Source organism: Mobula birostris, chromosome 18 (assembly GCF_030028105.1).
Source record: "Mobula birostris isolate sMobBir1 chromosome 18, sMobBir1.hap1, whole genome shotgun sequence".
NCBI classification, from domain to species: domain Eukaryota; kingdom Metazoa; phylum Chordata; class Chondrichthyes; order Myliobatiformes; family Myliobatidae; genus Mobula; species Mobula birostris.
In genome coordinates, this window is record NC_092387.1 from 68530341 (window position 1) to 68547968 (window position 17628).

A 17628-nucleotide genomic window follows, 5' to 3' on the forward strand; every position below is an offset into this window, starting at 1 on the left:
CACAGGACTATTTACAATGATCAATTAACCTACTAATCAGTACGTCTTTGGACAATGTGAGGAAACCGGAGCACCTGCACTGGGTCACGGGCAGATCGTACAAACTCCATACAGATAGTGCTGGAATTGAACTCTGAACTCCGACATCCCACGCTGTTGCACTAACCACTAAGGTACTGTGGTGCCCAGTATACTGGAAATATATTAAGACCATAAGATTTGGAAGCAGAATTAGGACATTGGGCCCATAGAGTCTGCTCCACCATTTCATCAGAGCTGATCCATATTCCATCTCAGCCCCAATCTCCTGCTTTTTTCCCATATTCCTTCATGTCCTGACTAACCGTCAATCTACCAACCTCTATATTGATGGCAGATTTGAGTTGTTGTTCTCAATGCTACAAGTTCAGCCTGCAATTGTGAACACATAATGTTTAATAACTCGTCTAAATCCATGTTTGTGGCCTTATGTGAACTGCAGGCAAAAGATGGAAGTACAGAGCCGATTTAGTGCAGTTTTCTCTGATATAAGGTGAAAGGGGCTCACCTGTGTGTCAGTACTTGGGTTCCAGTCAGGGTCATAGATAATAACCCTGTTTGCCCCGGTCAAGTTAACCCCCAAGCCACCAACACGAGTGGTTAGAAGGAAGAGAAATATGGAAGGACTCTGCAACAATAAAACACATTTTGTTTTAAATATATCAAAAAGCTGTGCTTATTTTACAAGTACAAAAATAAAACATGTTGCCGAAACATAAGCACAAGCATTGCAGTACCTGTACATAGCTCCTACCTCATTGAATTTCAAAATGAGTGGCTGTCTGGAAGGTATTGTTGTTGATCCATCCATTTTAAGATAAGTATACCCTAGATTTCGTACAAACAGCTCCAGGATGTCCAGCATCTAATGCACAGAAGATAAAAAAAAACTTTTTATTTAGTACATGGAAGCATATCTTTATGGAAGTACTCATGGGTATATTGTACAAATCAGAAATGAACATACATATTTGTAACAGAACATGTACATTCAAACTGCCATGTGTATTGAATATAGAATTCAAGGTCAGTAAGACCAAGGAAATGATAGTGGACTTCAGGAAAGGGAAATCAGGAGAAAACACATCAGTTCTTATCAAGAGAAAGGATGCGCACCTTCAAGTTCCTAAGTATCAACATCTCTGAGAATCAGTTCTGGGCCCAACATACTGATGCAATTTATGAAGAAGACATGCCAGCAGCTACATTCCATTAGGAATTTATGTCTCCATAGCTGCTAGCAAATTTCTCTGTTTGCATTCTGACTGGTTGCATCAACGTCTACTATGAAAGGGCCAATCACAGGATCAGAAAAGGCTGCAGAGGGTGTAGACGCAGCCAGCTCTGTCATGGGCACCAGCCTTCCCAGTATCAAGGACATCTTCAAACGGCATTGTCCCCTTTTCATTATTACCATCAATGAGAAAGCACAGTAACCTAAATACACACACTCAATGTTTTGGGAACTGCTTCTTCTCCTTCACCATCAGATTTCTGAATGGATAGTGAACTCATGAATGGTACCTCACTATTTTGCTTGCTGTTTGCACTATTTACTGTATTTTTATATAGTCTTATTGTAATTTATAGTAATTTCTATGTATTGCACTGTACATTTTCCACAAAACAACAAATTTCATGACATATGTCAGTGGTAATAAACCTGATGCCAATTCTATAGAATATTTGCACCAGGAATATAAAAAATGTAATGAAAGCTGTGCAATAAATGTACAAACTAATTTTATTCCAAAATATGGTTGTATTTTAAACTCAGACTGAATGAACTGAATATTGATCAGTTATTCTCCAGTTGAAAGATGTCAAAATCTTTTTGAAATAACATTATCTGGCACTGTCAGTTCTGTTACAGCTATATCATGAAGCATTTTATCATTGGTAAACACATCAACTTAATGAATGTAATGCACTAAACATTACTTTAATGGATTTATAAAAGATATGCATACACCAAAATATGGGGAAAGTTAGCATTATGTAATTAACACTAAACAAAGACTGGATTTAAAAACTCTAGGGGCGGGCGGCATGGTGGTGTAGCGGTTAGCATAACACTATTATTCTAACAGCGCCAGCGACACAGGTTCAAATCCGCCGCTGTACGTACTCCCCATGACCATGTGTGTTTCCGCTGGGTGCTCTGGTTTCCTCCCACATTCAAAAGATGTACGGTAAGTAGGTTAATTGGTTACATGGGTGTAATTGGGTGACACAGGCTCTGTGGGCTGGGAGGACCTGTTGCTTGTGCTGGATCGCTTAAATAAATAAATAAATAATCAATGGACACTTGGCACTTTTCTATGTTGAGTAGGAAGACACATCAAATGAATTTGTTTTCCCTTATATTACTGCTAAAACATTCTACCTGCCGCGACTGTGAAAAGAGCAATACTCTATGTCCTTGTTTGTGCCACAGTTTTAGCAAAGCATCGACGACAATCATTTTTCCAGATCGCTTCCAATAACCAAAATGTTCTTCTTCAGTTAGCTGTTCATTGGGCACTCCTTTTAGGATTTTAGGGCCACCTGAAAAGAGATCTGGGTGATTGCAGATCTTCCTGAGAGCTATCAGGCCAGGGAACACCTGAGTTAGAAAGGGTGGGGATTGGGGAGAGAAAGAAAAATCGTTCAGCAGCATGCACATTTGAGTCACTAATTCTTCACCATCATCAAAAATGGTGAAGCAGTATTCATGGGTTCACTGTTTATGGGACAATGGATCTATGAACACTACCTCACTACTTCTGCTTGACATGATTTTATATATACAGTATATGTACCTGTATATATTTTTATAAAATTGTAATCAGACAATAAACCTGATTTAATTGCAAACAACAGGAATGCTGCAGATGCTGGAAATTCAAGCAACACACATAAAAGTTGCTGGTGGACGCAGCAGGCCAGGCAGCATCTCTAGGAAGACTAGTCCTGACGAAGGGTCTCGGCCTGAAACATCGACTGCACTTCTTCCTAGAGATGCTGCCTGGCCTGCTGCGTTCACCAGCAACTTTTATGTGTGTTGCCTGATTTAATTGCAACACATTTGTGCACAGACATAAGAACATGCATATGCAAGAAATCTTGGTACTAAAACTGAGGGCTGTGTGGGTGAGTGTATGCAGTGTGTCTGGGGCTGTGCTGTTCTACCACGGGTGAGCATGATAGTGTAGCGGTTATTGCAACTGCTTTACCGCACCAATGATCACTGACTCCCTATGATTGTGTGGATTTCTTCAGGGTGTTCCAGTTTCCTCCCACAATCCAAAGATGTACAGTTAAGGTTAGTGAGTTGTAGGCTTGCTACAGTATTTTGGTGTTGGAAGCATGATGACACCTGTGGGCTGCCCCCAGCAAATTTCACTGTATTTCACTGCATTTTAAAGTATGTTTCGATGTTTTAATGTAAATGTGATAAATAAAGCTAACTTTCATCTTTCATCAATTTCTATGTCAAAGCACTGAATAATTAAGTCAAAGCACTGACTTAATTTCTGATCAGATGTTTTAAACTCAAATTTGTTATCCTTTGTAATCACTCAAGGATTTATGTTAAAGAAAAGTTTCTGCAGTAGAAATGATTCCTCACTTTACAAACTCTTTGATTTGGAACCAGGCTTCCTTGATGCATATAAACTAACAAAAACCACACCTGCATGTCTCCATTGAGAATCTGATAGACTTCCTTGGAATCTATAAAACTCTGATAGACCTCGCGTTGCTCTTCAGTTAACCGACAGAACAGCACCTACAAAAAAAAAGGCTCCAGTCAGTTTGTACATTTCTCCTTGAAGTATTCTTTAGCCCAACTCTTTTATTCTAAAATACTAACGCCAAATAACAAAGTTCTGTGAACGTGCCCCTAATTTCTGTTTGCACTACAGCTTAAGTTGTATCATGCATTCTGTAAAAGTTAGTGCAACACTTTACAGCACAAACGATCAGGATTCAATCCTCACTGCTGTCTGTAAGGAGTTTGTTTGTTTTCCCTGAGACAGCATGGGTTTTCCCTGGGTGCTCCCAAACATTCCAAAGATGTTTGGATCAGGGTCAGAGAGTGGTGGGCATGGTATATTGGTGGCAGAAGTATGACAACACTTGTGGGCTGCCTCTAGCATATATTTGGACTGTGTTAATTGTTGTTGCCAATGACTCACTTCTCTGTACGTTTCGACGTACATGTGACAAATAAAGCTAATGGTTAAATAAGATATCACACTTGTATGACAAGATTTACACCTCAAACATGTACAATTCAAAACTGGAAGCTATAGTGGCACAATTAGTACAGAGCCAGAGACCACGGTTCAATCCTGAGCTCAGATGCTGTCTACGTGGAGTCTGCATGTTCACTTTGTGGCTACTGTGTGTGGGTTTCATCCAGATAGTCTGGCGTCCACCCACATCCAAAGACACATGCGTCAGTAGGTTAAGTAGCCATTAGTATGTAGTCAGTGGTTGAATAGGGGCCATAATCTTCTCACTGCTGCCACTGGGAAGGAGGTACAAGAGCTTCATGACTCACACCACCAGGTTCAGGAACAGTTATGCCCTTCAACCATCAGGCTCATGAACCTACACTCAACTTCACTCATCCTTTTACAGAACTGTTTCCACAACTGATGGACTCACCTCCAAGGACTTTTCATCTCATGTTCTCAATATTTATTGTTAATTTTTTTTTTATTTGCACAGTTTGTTGTCTTTTGCGCATGGGCTGTTCATCAGTTATGTTGTGAGCAGTTTTTCATTGATTCTATTATTTCTTTGTATCTACCATGAATACCCCAAGAAAATGAATCATAGGGTTCATATGGTAACATATATGTACTTTGTTAATAAATTTACTTTGAACTTTGAATTAACGTGAGGGCTGCATGTAACGGACCTATGTAGGTTTGTTGGAAAAGGCTGATTGATTGTCAGCACCAATTCAGTGTGCCAAAAGGCTGCTTCCATGCTGTATCACTCCAAGACTCTGGTAAACAGACTGATTAAAGGACAGACGCTAACAGACAGGAGAGTTGTAGAGGTTATACACACGTAATGGAAAAGGATAACCTACATGATCAGTGCCTCTCAAGCCAAATGGTCTTATTGATCAAACAACAGATTATTGCCAAGCTGCTTAGATCATACTGTAGCAATATGAATCTCATCTCCTTGATAGTGTATAGCCAAAGACTATTTCTTAACAATATACAGAAAACATGAAGTATGAATTTTGGGTCAAGTTTACAACAGGTATTTTATTTGAGGTCACAGTTATGAAAATATCTATTTTTCTGAATCCATATTTGAAGAAAAAATAACGTCCTTTTATAAATAGCTTGGTACAAATATACAGTATTTTACATGCAGTGTTTCTATAAATGAATAAAATACTGATGTTTCTTTAAATATTGAATAACCATACATTAGATATCAAAGCATAAACTCAAGCAATTGTAGTATATGTAATCCTATAACAAGATCCAAATTACTGAGGTATTTGAACGGGTACTGGTAAAAAGGCAGCGTTCATGCATCAAGTTTAAGTTTATAGTCATCTGACTGTACATATATAAAATCAAACAAAACAATGTTCTTCCAGAGAACAGTGCACCCACAAAACATATATTACACGTGGTACATAAAAAATAGCACCATAAGTTAATAAAATACAATTCATAAAGCATGTAGTACGCAGCCCAAGTAAACAGTACACTAAACAGCTCACTGTCCTAGTGATGAGATCTCGATGGTGACAGAATATTCATTAGTTTCACAACCTGAGGGATGAAGCTGTTACCCTTTCTAGCAGTCCTGGTCCTGATGATTCTGTATCTCCTTTCTGATGGTTGTGGGTCAAAGAAATTACGGAATGGGTGGTAGGGATCCTCAACAATGCTTCGGGCCCTTCGTCTGCAATGTTCCCGGTAAGTGTCACAAATATCACCACACTAGGTATTCAGTTCCCCTCCCATCAGCTTGCCAGTGGGTACTCTACCTAGTGCATTATGACTATTCAACAAGGCTTCTTTGACTGTACTTCTCAACTATGAAGTGACTTTAGCACCAAGAGGAACAAGGCAGTAAGAGCATGTGAATACCAACAGCAGGAGCTCCTCTGCCGTGCGCCTTCCATTCAAGGTTCAAACTTCAAAGTACGTATGGTTCATTTTGTTGCAGGCATTCATGGTAGAACAAAGAAATACAATACAATTAATGAAAAACTATATACAAAGACTAACAATCAACCTGATGAATGGTCTCTGCCCAAAACATTACCTGTTTAATTCATTTCCACAAATGCTGCACAGACTGCTATGTTCTTCCAGAATTTTACTTGTTACTCCGACAAACAACCAACGTACAAAAGACGACAAACAATGCAAATACAAAAAAAAACTAATAAATAAAAAATATTGAGAACATGAGTTGCAGAGTCCTTGAAAGTGGGTCCACAGGTTGCGGAATCAGTTCAGTGTTGAGGTGAATGAAGTTGTCTGCGAGTTTGCAGATGATACAAAGATAAGTGGAGGGGCAGATAGTTTTGAGGAAGTAGAGAGGCTACGGAAAGACTTAAGATAAATTAGGAGAATGGGCAAAGAAGTAGCAGGTGAAATACAGTGTCGGGAGGTGCATGGTCATGCACTTTAGTAGAAGAAATTAAAGGGTTGACTACTTTCTAAATGGAATTGAGAGAAAGTACAAAAATTTGAGGTGCAACAAGACTTGGGAGTTCTTGTGCAGGCTTCCCTTAAGGTTAATTTGCAGATTGAGTCTGTGGTCAGGAAGGCAAATGGCTAATTCTGCTCCTTTATCTTATGGTCCTATAAATATTCATCATTGCCAATCTAAATCTTGGGACTCTATTGGAAGGACTGCTGGAGTTCAGGAAGGAATGTCACACACATAAGGATTGGGATGGCCAGTGATGGTTGCATCCTGTACAACAGATCAGATTATACTACTCAAGTAACAGCAAGGCCAGAAGAAATGGAACAAGCAAATTGATAGGGTGATTAAGAAGTTGTATGATGTGTTGGCCTTCATTAGTCGAGGGAATGAGTTCAATCAAGGTAACACTGCAGCTCTGTTAAGCCCTGGTTAGACCACATTTAGGAGTATTGTGTTCCGTTCTGATCACCTCATTATAGGAAGACATGGGAGCTTTAGAGAGGGCACGGAAGAGATTCACTAGGACGCTGCCTGCACTAAAAAGTACATCTTATGAAGGTGGGTTGAGTGACCTATGGCTTTTCTCTTTGGAGCGATGGAGAATGAGAAGTAACTTGATTGAGGTGCAGAAGATGATAACAAGTATAGATTAAGTTGTCAGCCAGAGTGCTTTTTCTTCCCAGGGAGGAAATGGATAATACAAGGGGACATAATTTTAAGGTGATTGGAGGAAAGTATAGGGGGAATGTCAGAGGTAACTTCTTTACACATAGAGTGAGTGCTTGGAATGCGCTGCCAGGGGGGGTGGTAGAAGCAGATGCTTTATGGACATTTAAGAAACTTTTAAATAGGCACATGGATGATAGAAAAATGGAAGGCTGTGTAGGAAGGAAGGGTTAGATTGATCTAAGGTTAAAGGTTGGCTCAAATTTGTGGGCCAAAGGGCCTGCACTGTTTTATATTCAAAGTAAGCAAGGTCAAGTAATTGACAATACTGTATTTCCACTGGGTCATCAATTCCCCACTAAATCCAAACAAAAAGTCCTTCAATAGACTGTGACATAATTAGCTGCCCTTATAAACACAACTCTTCGGAATCTCCGGAACAAGACACACACACAAAACGCTGGGGAACCTCAGCAGGTCAGGCAGCATCTACGGAAATGATTAGACCGCTGAAGTTTCAGGTTGAGACTCTTCATCAGGATTGATGGGTTTTGGCCCAAATCCCGTGTGTTGCTCTGGATTTCCAGTATCTGCAGAATCTCTTGTGTTTATGTCTTCACAATCTCTAATATTTACTTGGAAAATTTTTAAGCTATTGCTCAAGGACTACAAGGAAGCCAAACGAGTCATGCCCAAGCATAATGCAACACTCTTCCTTTAAAGATAAGTGGCATCCTCAGCCACTAAAGAGGCAAACAACCAAAATCAGAGTTAGCAACATGCTTCTGGAATTATTCATACCTTATATAAAGTGATGATGTTTTATCTATGGTGTAATGCAGCAGTACAACAATGAAGTGTTATGTATTATTGATGAATATTCCATTGTGTGATTAGTTCTGCTTTTAAACTAATCACTGGTTTCCCTTTGCCACATACACCTTTGCTGGGATATGTTTCTGTCAATTCTTGGAAAAAACACATCGTACTGTTTACAATTTGTGCATGCTATGTATTTGATAACAAACTACAAGGCAGACTGCTAATTAATGAAATAATACAACATTTTTTAAAAAGTCATTAAATTTATTGGGATAAAATTAAAAATGATACACTTCCTTTTTAATTCAGCATTAACTTCTATAGGTAATTAAAAATTTATAAGGTGCAATTTAAAAAAAAACACAATCAGCATCTGTGCCCACAGATGTGAAGTGCTCTTATTTTTCTATGACTGAAATCTTTGTTATTTTGTATGCATCGCCCCTGCTGTGCCTCATGATGGCATTTTAATATTTAATGTAACTACTGTTACACCAAGCTCTAAAGGAGAGGGACCGGCCAAGCTCTGGAGGTCAGTCCTTCTATTTTGTTCAACTGCTTTTAAAGCAAACCTGCCATCATGCTAGACTCTAATCCCATTGAGAACAAGAACTTTAATGAATTATATTCAACTTTCTTTAGAATTAAGATGAGTGCAGTTATTACTAAAGCATTCTCAAAAGTGATTCAAAAAGTATCAACCTTTTCATTATGAAATGTACAACTTCCGATAACTCAGTCGGTAATCGCATACAGAGTTCAGTCTTAACAATCAACAAGTTTCCAGGTGCATTCCCTAGTTTCTAGTGTCAAACACTCTGAACTGAAGCAACAATAGGTACAACTACAGTGGATTCCGGTTAATCGAGGCAGCCGCTTATATTGGACAACTCTTAAAGAACAAAAACTAATTGAGAAAATTACTGGGATTCCCCTCGTTTATTTTGGACACTATGCGGCTCAATTGGGATAGGAGACTGTTGCTGAAGTGACCAACTACTGTTAGTCGCATGCACTTTAGTGGCTGCTAGCACTACACTGAGCTTCAAGTGAACAGCATCAGTTGCATGCATTTGTGTTCAAAAAGCAGTGGTTTTTGTCACTGATAGTTGGTGAGAAATAAGCAGCAGGACAATTCAGAACTGTTTTGCTCACTGCGGTTTCAAACATTCAGACTCAGAGATGCCAGAAATGGCCAGAAGTGAAAATGAAATGATTTCACTATTTCAATAAATTAGGAATTACGAAGAATTTGGAGATATCGACAATCATCTTGAATGTCACAATGAAAATGAAAACTTGGAGGATGCAATCATTGGTTGCATTGTATGAAGGCAGTCCATTATCTGCCTTGATTTTGTTCATTGTGTACACTGGATGAATTCCTCTGACGATAACTATTAGGAACTAATATCCAGTTTTATGGTACAGCAGTACTATTGGTAGTGTTTTAATTTGTTCTGTATTTCATTTAAATACATAATATGTTACTCAACTTGACTTTTTTTTATATCTTTTTAACTATTCCATGAAACCAGCTAATTGTAGCAGCTGCATAATTAGGCCAATATGTACTGATCCTGATGTATTCCAATTAACCCTCTGAGGCCTCTGTCAGTCAGAGATGACCATGGATAATGCATCCTAGCTGTTTAGATACACAATCCTGAGCAGTACAATACGAGAGCAAGCTGTTGCCCATGTAGCAAGCTCCCCCTCTCCACACATCTGATGAACCCTAAGGAACGGCAGAGACCGATACAGTTTGATACCAGCAGTGTCGCCAGGAGTTGCCAGTCAACATTGAACTCAATGTAGGACTGCCTTAGGGACTCCAGCTCCGGATTTTTCCCTCAGGGTTTACTCCTGAAGCCTTCCCATGAGTGGAGAAAGCTACAAGGCAGCAGAGGTTTGAGATCAGAGTTTTCCTTCTCCTTAATCCAATGCGTTACAAATTTTCTGTGGTGTGCAACATGCAGCAACGTTCAATAATTATAAAGAATAAAGAAATATATAAAAATAAAATTAGAAGCATGGATATGGATTAAATATGCAAGAATACACAAATACCAGCGTGCAAAATGTCGCAAAAACAAAAGAGCTGGTTGTGGATTACAGGAGGAATGGAGACAGGCTAGCTCCTATATACATCAATGGATCTGGGGTTGAGAGGGTGAACAGCTTTAAGTTCCTTAGCATAAACATCACTGTGGATCTCACATACCGGCTGTGTACATACCGGCTGTGTGGTGAAAAAGGCACAACAGCGCCTCTTTCACCTCAGACAGTTGAAGAAGTTTGGTATGGTCCCCCGAGATTCAAAGAACTTTCTATAGGGGCATGATTGAGAGCATCCTGACTGGCTGCATCACTGCCTGGTATGGGAACTGTACCTCCCTCAATCGCAGGACTCTGCAGAGAGTGGAGAGGACAACCCAGCGCATCTGTAGTTGTGAACTTCCCAAGATTCAGGACATTTACAAACTCAGGTGTGTAAAAAGGGCCCGATGGATCATTGGAGACCCAAGTCACCCCAAACACAAACTGTTCCAGCTGCTACCATCCGGGAAACGGTACCACAGCATAAAAGCCAGGACCGACAGGCTCTGGGACAGCTTCTTCCACCAGGCCATCAGACTGATTAACTCATGCTGACACAACTGTATTTCTGTGTTATATTGACTATCCCATCATACATAATATTTATTATAAATTACTATAATTGCACATTTGAATGGAAACATAACGTAAAGATTTTAACTCATGTATTATGAAGGAAGTAATAAAGTCAATTCAATTACAATGTAAACACCATTATAAAAATGGTTTAAAGTGTTTACAGTGCACTGCAGTGACTGAGGTAATTGATAAAACAAGAATATTATATAATGTTTGGTACAAATTTACTTGAGTCCTAAAGTTCCAGTACTTTACTCACCTGTTCACTCTTATCTGGTAAACCCAGATTCATTTTTACATCTGCCTTTATTCTTCGCAGCAAATAAGGATTTATAGTGTCCCGTAAAACACAGGCACACTTGTACGCAGTTTGCACCTGAGAAAAATGTAGAAGAACAATTTTGTATTAAATGTTTCAAAGTCCCAGTAATGACTAACAAACTATCAGGAACACATTGACAAGAGTATTTAAAGCAGGAGTCTGCTTTTTAAAATGAACTTAATCAGCATTTAAGGAGCCTTGAAACTTAATGCAAACAATGCCCACATTTTAAAACATATTAAGAACTGCCGGTCAACTTCTGCTCTTGAATGTTGGTTTTGTTAAACAAAACAGAGAAATAATGAAAGCAAGGTAATTAATTCACAACACTGCTATTAACTACAACAATATTCAATTTGTGCTTATCCTTCAAGTGGCAAATGTGGTTTTTATAGTTAACTTTTAATAGTATCAATGCTCCATTATACTGATATTTGGTTCTAAATTTAAAGCTTAAAAACAGTGTACAGTTCAGAGCTTTCAAGAGGACTCAAAATGGAAGTTTTATTAGCTTTATAAGTCCTTCCCTCAGGGAAATGGACCTTTTATCATGCTACCTTATCTTTGTGTCTAATCCTATCTCAGCCTTATGTCATTTATCACTAATCTAAGTGGTCCAAAGATCAAAAAGAAACCTGCAGGGGGCCTACAAGAAGCTACATTATAGAGAAAGATGAGCGGCCACTTATGAGACCAAAGAGAGCTTAAAAGAGAAAACATCATTCCACAAACAGGGGGCAGTTTTTAGTTTAAAGAACATATGGCAATGTAATGGAGATGTAGGATGAAGAGGGCAGTTTACTATTTACAATATGGGCAACTACTTCATTAATGTATTAGTGTAAACAAAGTTTTTATTATGCAAATAAAATCTAATTCACCATCCTAAAAAATACATCAACACTGTATCTTTATTAAGAAATAATGGCAAGAACAAACAGCTTCACACTCTGAAATACAGTATTTTCATATTTACTGTAATGGGAAGACACCGATATAAGCAGCATTTTAAAATGTAAACACTTTTGGGAGATTTTTAATCACACATTACGCTGCCTTCCTTCCTGTCTTTTCCCTCGTTTCCAATTTGAAAACTGTTTTCAGTTCCCTTTTAAGCCTCAAATTTCCTCTTTTATTTGTCTTTTTAAACTACTATTACTGGGTGGCGCATTCAAAAGTCATGAATGACTTAACTTCGGGCAATTTTAAAAGTAAAAAGTAGTGGATACAGGCCAGCCCATCACAAGCTCTCATTACCACGGAGCACATCTACAAGGAGCACTGCCGCAAGAAAGCAGCATCAAGGACCCCACCACCCAGGCCATGCTCTCTTCGCACGACTACCATCAGGAAGGAGGTACAGGAGTCTCAGGACCCACACCACCAGGTTCAGGAACAATTATGACCCTTCAGCCAAAAGGCCCCTGAAACAGTGTGGATAACTTCACTCACCTCAACACTGAACTGATTCCACAACCTATGGACTCACTTTCAAGGACTCCACAACTCACGTTCTCGATGTTATTTATTTATTTATTATTTCTGGTCACTTTCTATTTGTACAGTTTGTCTTCTTTTGCAATTTGGTTGCTTGTCAGTCTTTATGTGTTGTCTCTTCTTTCATTGATTCTACTGTATTTCTTTGTTCTACTGTGAATCTGAAAATGACTCTCAGCGTAGCATATGGTGATATACATATACTTTGATAAGAAACTTGCTCTGAATTTACTTTGAACTCTAAAGTAGCAAAGGTTGCAAATACAAATGGTTGGTTTGCACCCAAAAGATGAATCCTTCATTCGAAGTTCAAAGTAAATTTTATTATCAAAGTACATATATCTCACCATCCCTTGTGGGCATATTCAGCAAATGTATAGAATAGTAACTATAATAGAATCGATAAAAGACTGTCTACCTTCAGCACTCAACCAGAATGCAGAAGGCAATCAGTACAATTACAAAGAGAAATAATAATAAATACATAAACCTTAAATATTGAGAACATGAGATGCAGATTCTTTGAAAGTTCTCTTTTCCATAGATGCTGCCTGGCCTGCTGAGTTCCTCCAGCATTTATTTATTATTACTTGCTTTCACCCTTTTGGTTCAAGAGCCTGACGGTTGAAGGGTAATAATTGTTCCTCAACCTAGTGGTGCGAGTCCAGAGGCTCCTGTACCTTCTTCTGATGGCAGCAGCGAGAAGAGAGCATGTCCTGGGTGGTGGGGTTCCTGATGATGGATGCTGCTTTCCTGCAACAGTGTTTCGCGTAGATGTGCTCGCTGATTGGGAGGGCTTTACTCTTGATGGACTGGGTTGTAGCCCCTAATTTTTGTTAAGATTTTCTGTTCAAGGCATTGGTGTTTCCATACTAGGCCGTGGTGCAGCCAGTCAATATACTCTCCACTACACATCTATGGAAATACACAAACACATCACACAATATGGAAAGCAGCAACCTTGCTGAGTATTACCTGAACAGGGGAAGCATTCTGATAGCCTCCCATAGTGATAGGGACAGAAAACTGCTCCATAAAGACTTGCAATGTTCCTAGCTTTCCTGGAAAAACAAAGTCAAACAAGGACCACAGCTCCTTCAGGTTATTCTGCATCGGTGAACCAGACAGGATAATTCGATGTGGAGTCCGGAACTGAAAAAAAAATAAACACTTGTAACGCAATCAACATATTCCCCCAAACTTGTTGCTGTTAATTGACTTCACACAGCTGCTTCAAGCTCTCTATATAAAAAAAATTTATAGCTCTGCAGTATAGAAATACTGTGACTACAGTTTAATTTTGCTACTCTTAGGCAGCAAGCATTATCCATTAACAGCACTGAGTGCAAGACTACCATGAAACTCTGATCAAATACATCTCTTTAAATATTTATCTACATTAAAAGCTCTTATGATTCAATAAAGTGGTGCCAAAATTAAGTTCACAAACATTCTTTGAAGAAAGATATCAGGATAGTTCAAAGAATTTCAAGGCATAGGATTTCATCATCTGCAAACAAAGAGGAGATCTTATTCTCCTTTTATACAATCAACTGTAATAAATGCTTTTGATTATCTTTAATATGCACTAATTATCTTTCTCATCATTTTATTTCTCTTTCTGTAACTATTTTATAATTAGCTATCATAGAATTCTGGTTGTAGTAACATATTGGTTATGTTTCTGGAATGTAATGATTTTCACATGCAAATTCAATTCTCACCGTAGCAGCTGAGATATTTAAATTCAATTAAATTAATTAATCTGAATTATAGAATATTATTGAGAATAGCGACCATGAAACTATGCACTTGTCTTAAGAACACTAATGTATTTTACGGAGGGGGTATTCTGCCATCCTTACTCAGCCTGACCTACATATGACTCCAGACTAGACCCAAGAGCAATAGGGTTGAATTTTAACTGTTCCCTGAAATTGCTTTTTAAATTTCAACTCTAAGGCAATTAGGGGTGGACGATAAAAGCTAGCCTTACTTTCAACACTCTTGTATTCTGTGAATCAATGAAAAGAAACAGCATACATGCCTGCAAGAAAGTTCACTGTCTGTGGGTGCTTCCTTTATGCCTCTCGCTCTGGATGCCAAATATCAGCAGGGAATACATGTATAAAGTTTACTGTTTCCAAAGACTGCACTGTTCATTTAAATGAAACATTCTACGTCTGGGTGAAAGATTACTGTAATCTGAATAGTATGGGAGTGCTCTACATTTTATTATAAATCTTTGTATGTGACAGTGTGAATTTTTTAAATACTAAAACATGAGCCAAATACACTTGATTAACTATTTAAATACAAATAATTCCAAAGTGATGATTCTGCCTATGAAGATGGTTAAAAAACAAAAAGAAGAAAGATCAGCTTTATTTGTCACATGTATATCAAAACATTGAAACATACAGTGAAATACATCATTTGGGTTACAAACAACACAGTTTGAGGATGCGTTGGGGGCAGCTTGCCAGTGTTGCCAGATTTCCGGCGCAAACATAGTATGTCCATGACTTACTAAGATCAGCCCATACATCTTTGGAATGTGGGAGGAAAGCAGAGCACCTGGAAGAAACCCATGCAGCCACAGGGAAAATGTACATGTGCAAACTCCCTACAGAAAGTGTCAAGATTGAACCCAGGTCACTGGCGCTGTAATAGTGTTACGCTAACAGGCCTTAGAAAATTGGTGCAAAACTTCAGTGCCTCATAGATAGATTAATGTCCTATGAAAGTTTCTGATATATAGCAGCACTGTATAAGAATTCTATTGCTATGATTTAGGTATCCTTCAAATAAGCACATAATAAATTAAAACCAGGTCAAATGGCCTTTCTAATCCACCCCTCCACCACTATTTTATCATTTCCTGTCAGATACTCCTGAGGCTAGGATCACTTTATGGACATTCATTCAATCAATCTATGTATATAAGCTACACACATAAAAGTTGCTGGTGAACGCAGCAGGCCAGGCAGCATCTCTAGGAAGAGGTACAGTCGACGTTTCAGGCCGAGACCCTTCGTCAGGACTAACTGAAGGAAGAGTGAGTAAGGGATTTGAAAGTTGGAGGGGGAGGGGGAGATCCAAAATGATAGGAGAAGACAGGAGGGGGAAGGATGGAACCAAGAGCTGGACAGGTGATTGGCAAAAGGGATACGAGAGGATCATGGGACAGGAGGTCCGGGGAGAAAGACGGGGGGGGGGGGGGACCCAGAGGATGGGCAAGGCGTATATTCAGAGGGACAGAGGGAGAAAAAGGAGAGAGAGAGAAAGAATGTGTGTATAAAAATAAGTAACAGATGGGGTACGAGGGGGAGGTGGGGCATTAGCGGAAGTTAGAAAAGTCGATGTTCATGCCATCAGGTTGGAGGCTACCCAGACGGAATATAAGGTGTTGTTCCTCCAACCTGAGTGTGGCTTCATCTTTACAGTAGAGGAGGCCGTGGATAGACATGTCAGAATGGGAATGGGATGTGGAATTAAAATGTGTGGCCACTGGGAGATCCTGCTCTCTCTGGCGGACAGAGCGTAGATGTTCAGCAAAGCGGTCTCCCAGTCTGTGTCGGGTCATCCAACCTGATGGCATGAAGAGGAACAACACCTTATATTCCGTCTGGGTAGCCTCCAACCTGATGGCATGATGAGGAACAACACCTTATATTTCGTCTGGGTAGCCTCCAACCTGATGGCATGAACATCGACTTCTCAAGAACATGAGATGAAGAACTCTTGAAAGTGAGTCCATAGGTTATGGGAACAGTTCAGCGATGGGGCAAGTGAAGCTAAGTCACCCCCTGTTTCAACAGCCTGATGGTTGAGGAGTAATAACTGTTCCTGAACCTGGTGGTGTGAGTCCTGAGGCTCCTGTACTTTCTTCCTGAAGGCAGCAAGGAGAAGAGAGCATGACCTGGGTGATGAGAGTCCCTTGTTGATGGATGTTTCTTTGCTGCGACAATGTTCTGTGCAGATGTGCTCAATGGTGGGGAGGGCTTTACCCATGATGGACTGGGCCATATCCACTACTTTCTGTAACATTTTCTGTTCAAGGACATTGGTATTGCAGTCAGTCAATATACACTCCATCACACATATATAGAAGTTTGACCAAGTTTCACAAACTTCTTAGAAAGTATGCCATGCTTTCTTTGTAATTGCACTTAGGTGCTGCGCCCAGGACAGATCCTCTGAAATGATAACACAGAGGAACTTAAAGTTACTGACTTCTCTCCACCTCTGATGAGGACTGTTTCATTGTCCTGTAGTTTCCTCCTCCTTAAGTCAGTAATCAGCTCCATGGTGTTGCTGACATTGAGTAACAGATTATTGTTGTGATTAGGCTGGCATTAACTTGGTGGGTTGCAGGGTGGCGAGGCTTGAAGGGCTAGAAGGGCCTGTTCCACACTAGACCTCTAAATGAGATAAAACTAAATTGTTCCATCTAGCTCCCATCACCCCATGTCTTTCCCCTTTGCTCCATCTGCACATCACTCACCAGTTACATCTCCACCTCTCTTCCCTTTATTACATTCTCCATTGTCCTCTCCTATCCCGTCCATCTATTACTTCCCATCTTCTGACATCATTCCCTCCCTCACCTGGATTCACCTATCACCTGCAGGTTCCTGCACCATCCCTTCCCTCAATCTTTTAATCCTGATTATCTCCCCTCTATCTTCAGTCCAGATTAAGGGTTTTGACGCAACATGTCAGCTGTTCATTTCTGTCTACAGATACTGCCTGACCTGCCGAGTTGCTCCAGTGCCTTTTGTGTTGTTCAACAGTAGTCTCAGTTTCTGTCAATTAAAATGACTGGCTCTAATGCAGGGAGAGGACATATATATCAGGAGCAGACTTAATGGACTGAATGGCCTAAATCTGCTCCCATGTCTTATGGTCTATATCAA

At 39.6% G+C, this 17628-nt stretch overlaps 1 protein-coding gene across 2 annotated transcripts in view; it reads right to left on the reverse strand.

Moving 5' to 3' along the window:
• Nucleotides 1-17628, reverse strand: part of ercc6 (excision repair cross-complementation group 6) — a 97802-nt gene that overhangs the window by 23559 nt on the left and 56615 nt on the right. For both annotated transcript variants that reach the window (XM_072282905.1, XM_072282904.1), the window contains exons 10-15: nucleotides 13685-13861; nucleotides 11150-11266; nucleotides 3713-3808; nucleotides 2426-2644; nucleotides 794-904; nucleotides 548-667 (exon numbers count right to left, since the gene is read on the reverse strand). In XM_072282905.1, the coding sequence (XP_072139006.1) occupies nucleotides 548-667; nucleotides 794-904; nucleotides 2426-2644; nucleotides 3713-3808; nucleotides 11150-11266; nucleotides 13685-13861 (840 nt within the window). The remainder of the gene's footprint in view (nucleotides 1-547; nucleotides 668-793; nucleotides 905-2425; nucleotides 2645-3712; nucleotides 3809-11149; nucleotides 11267-13684; nucleotides 13862-17628) is intronic.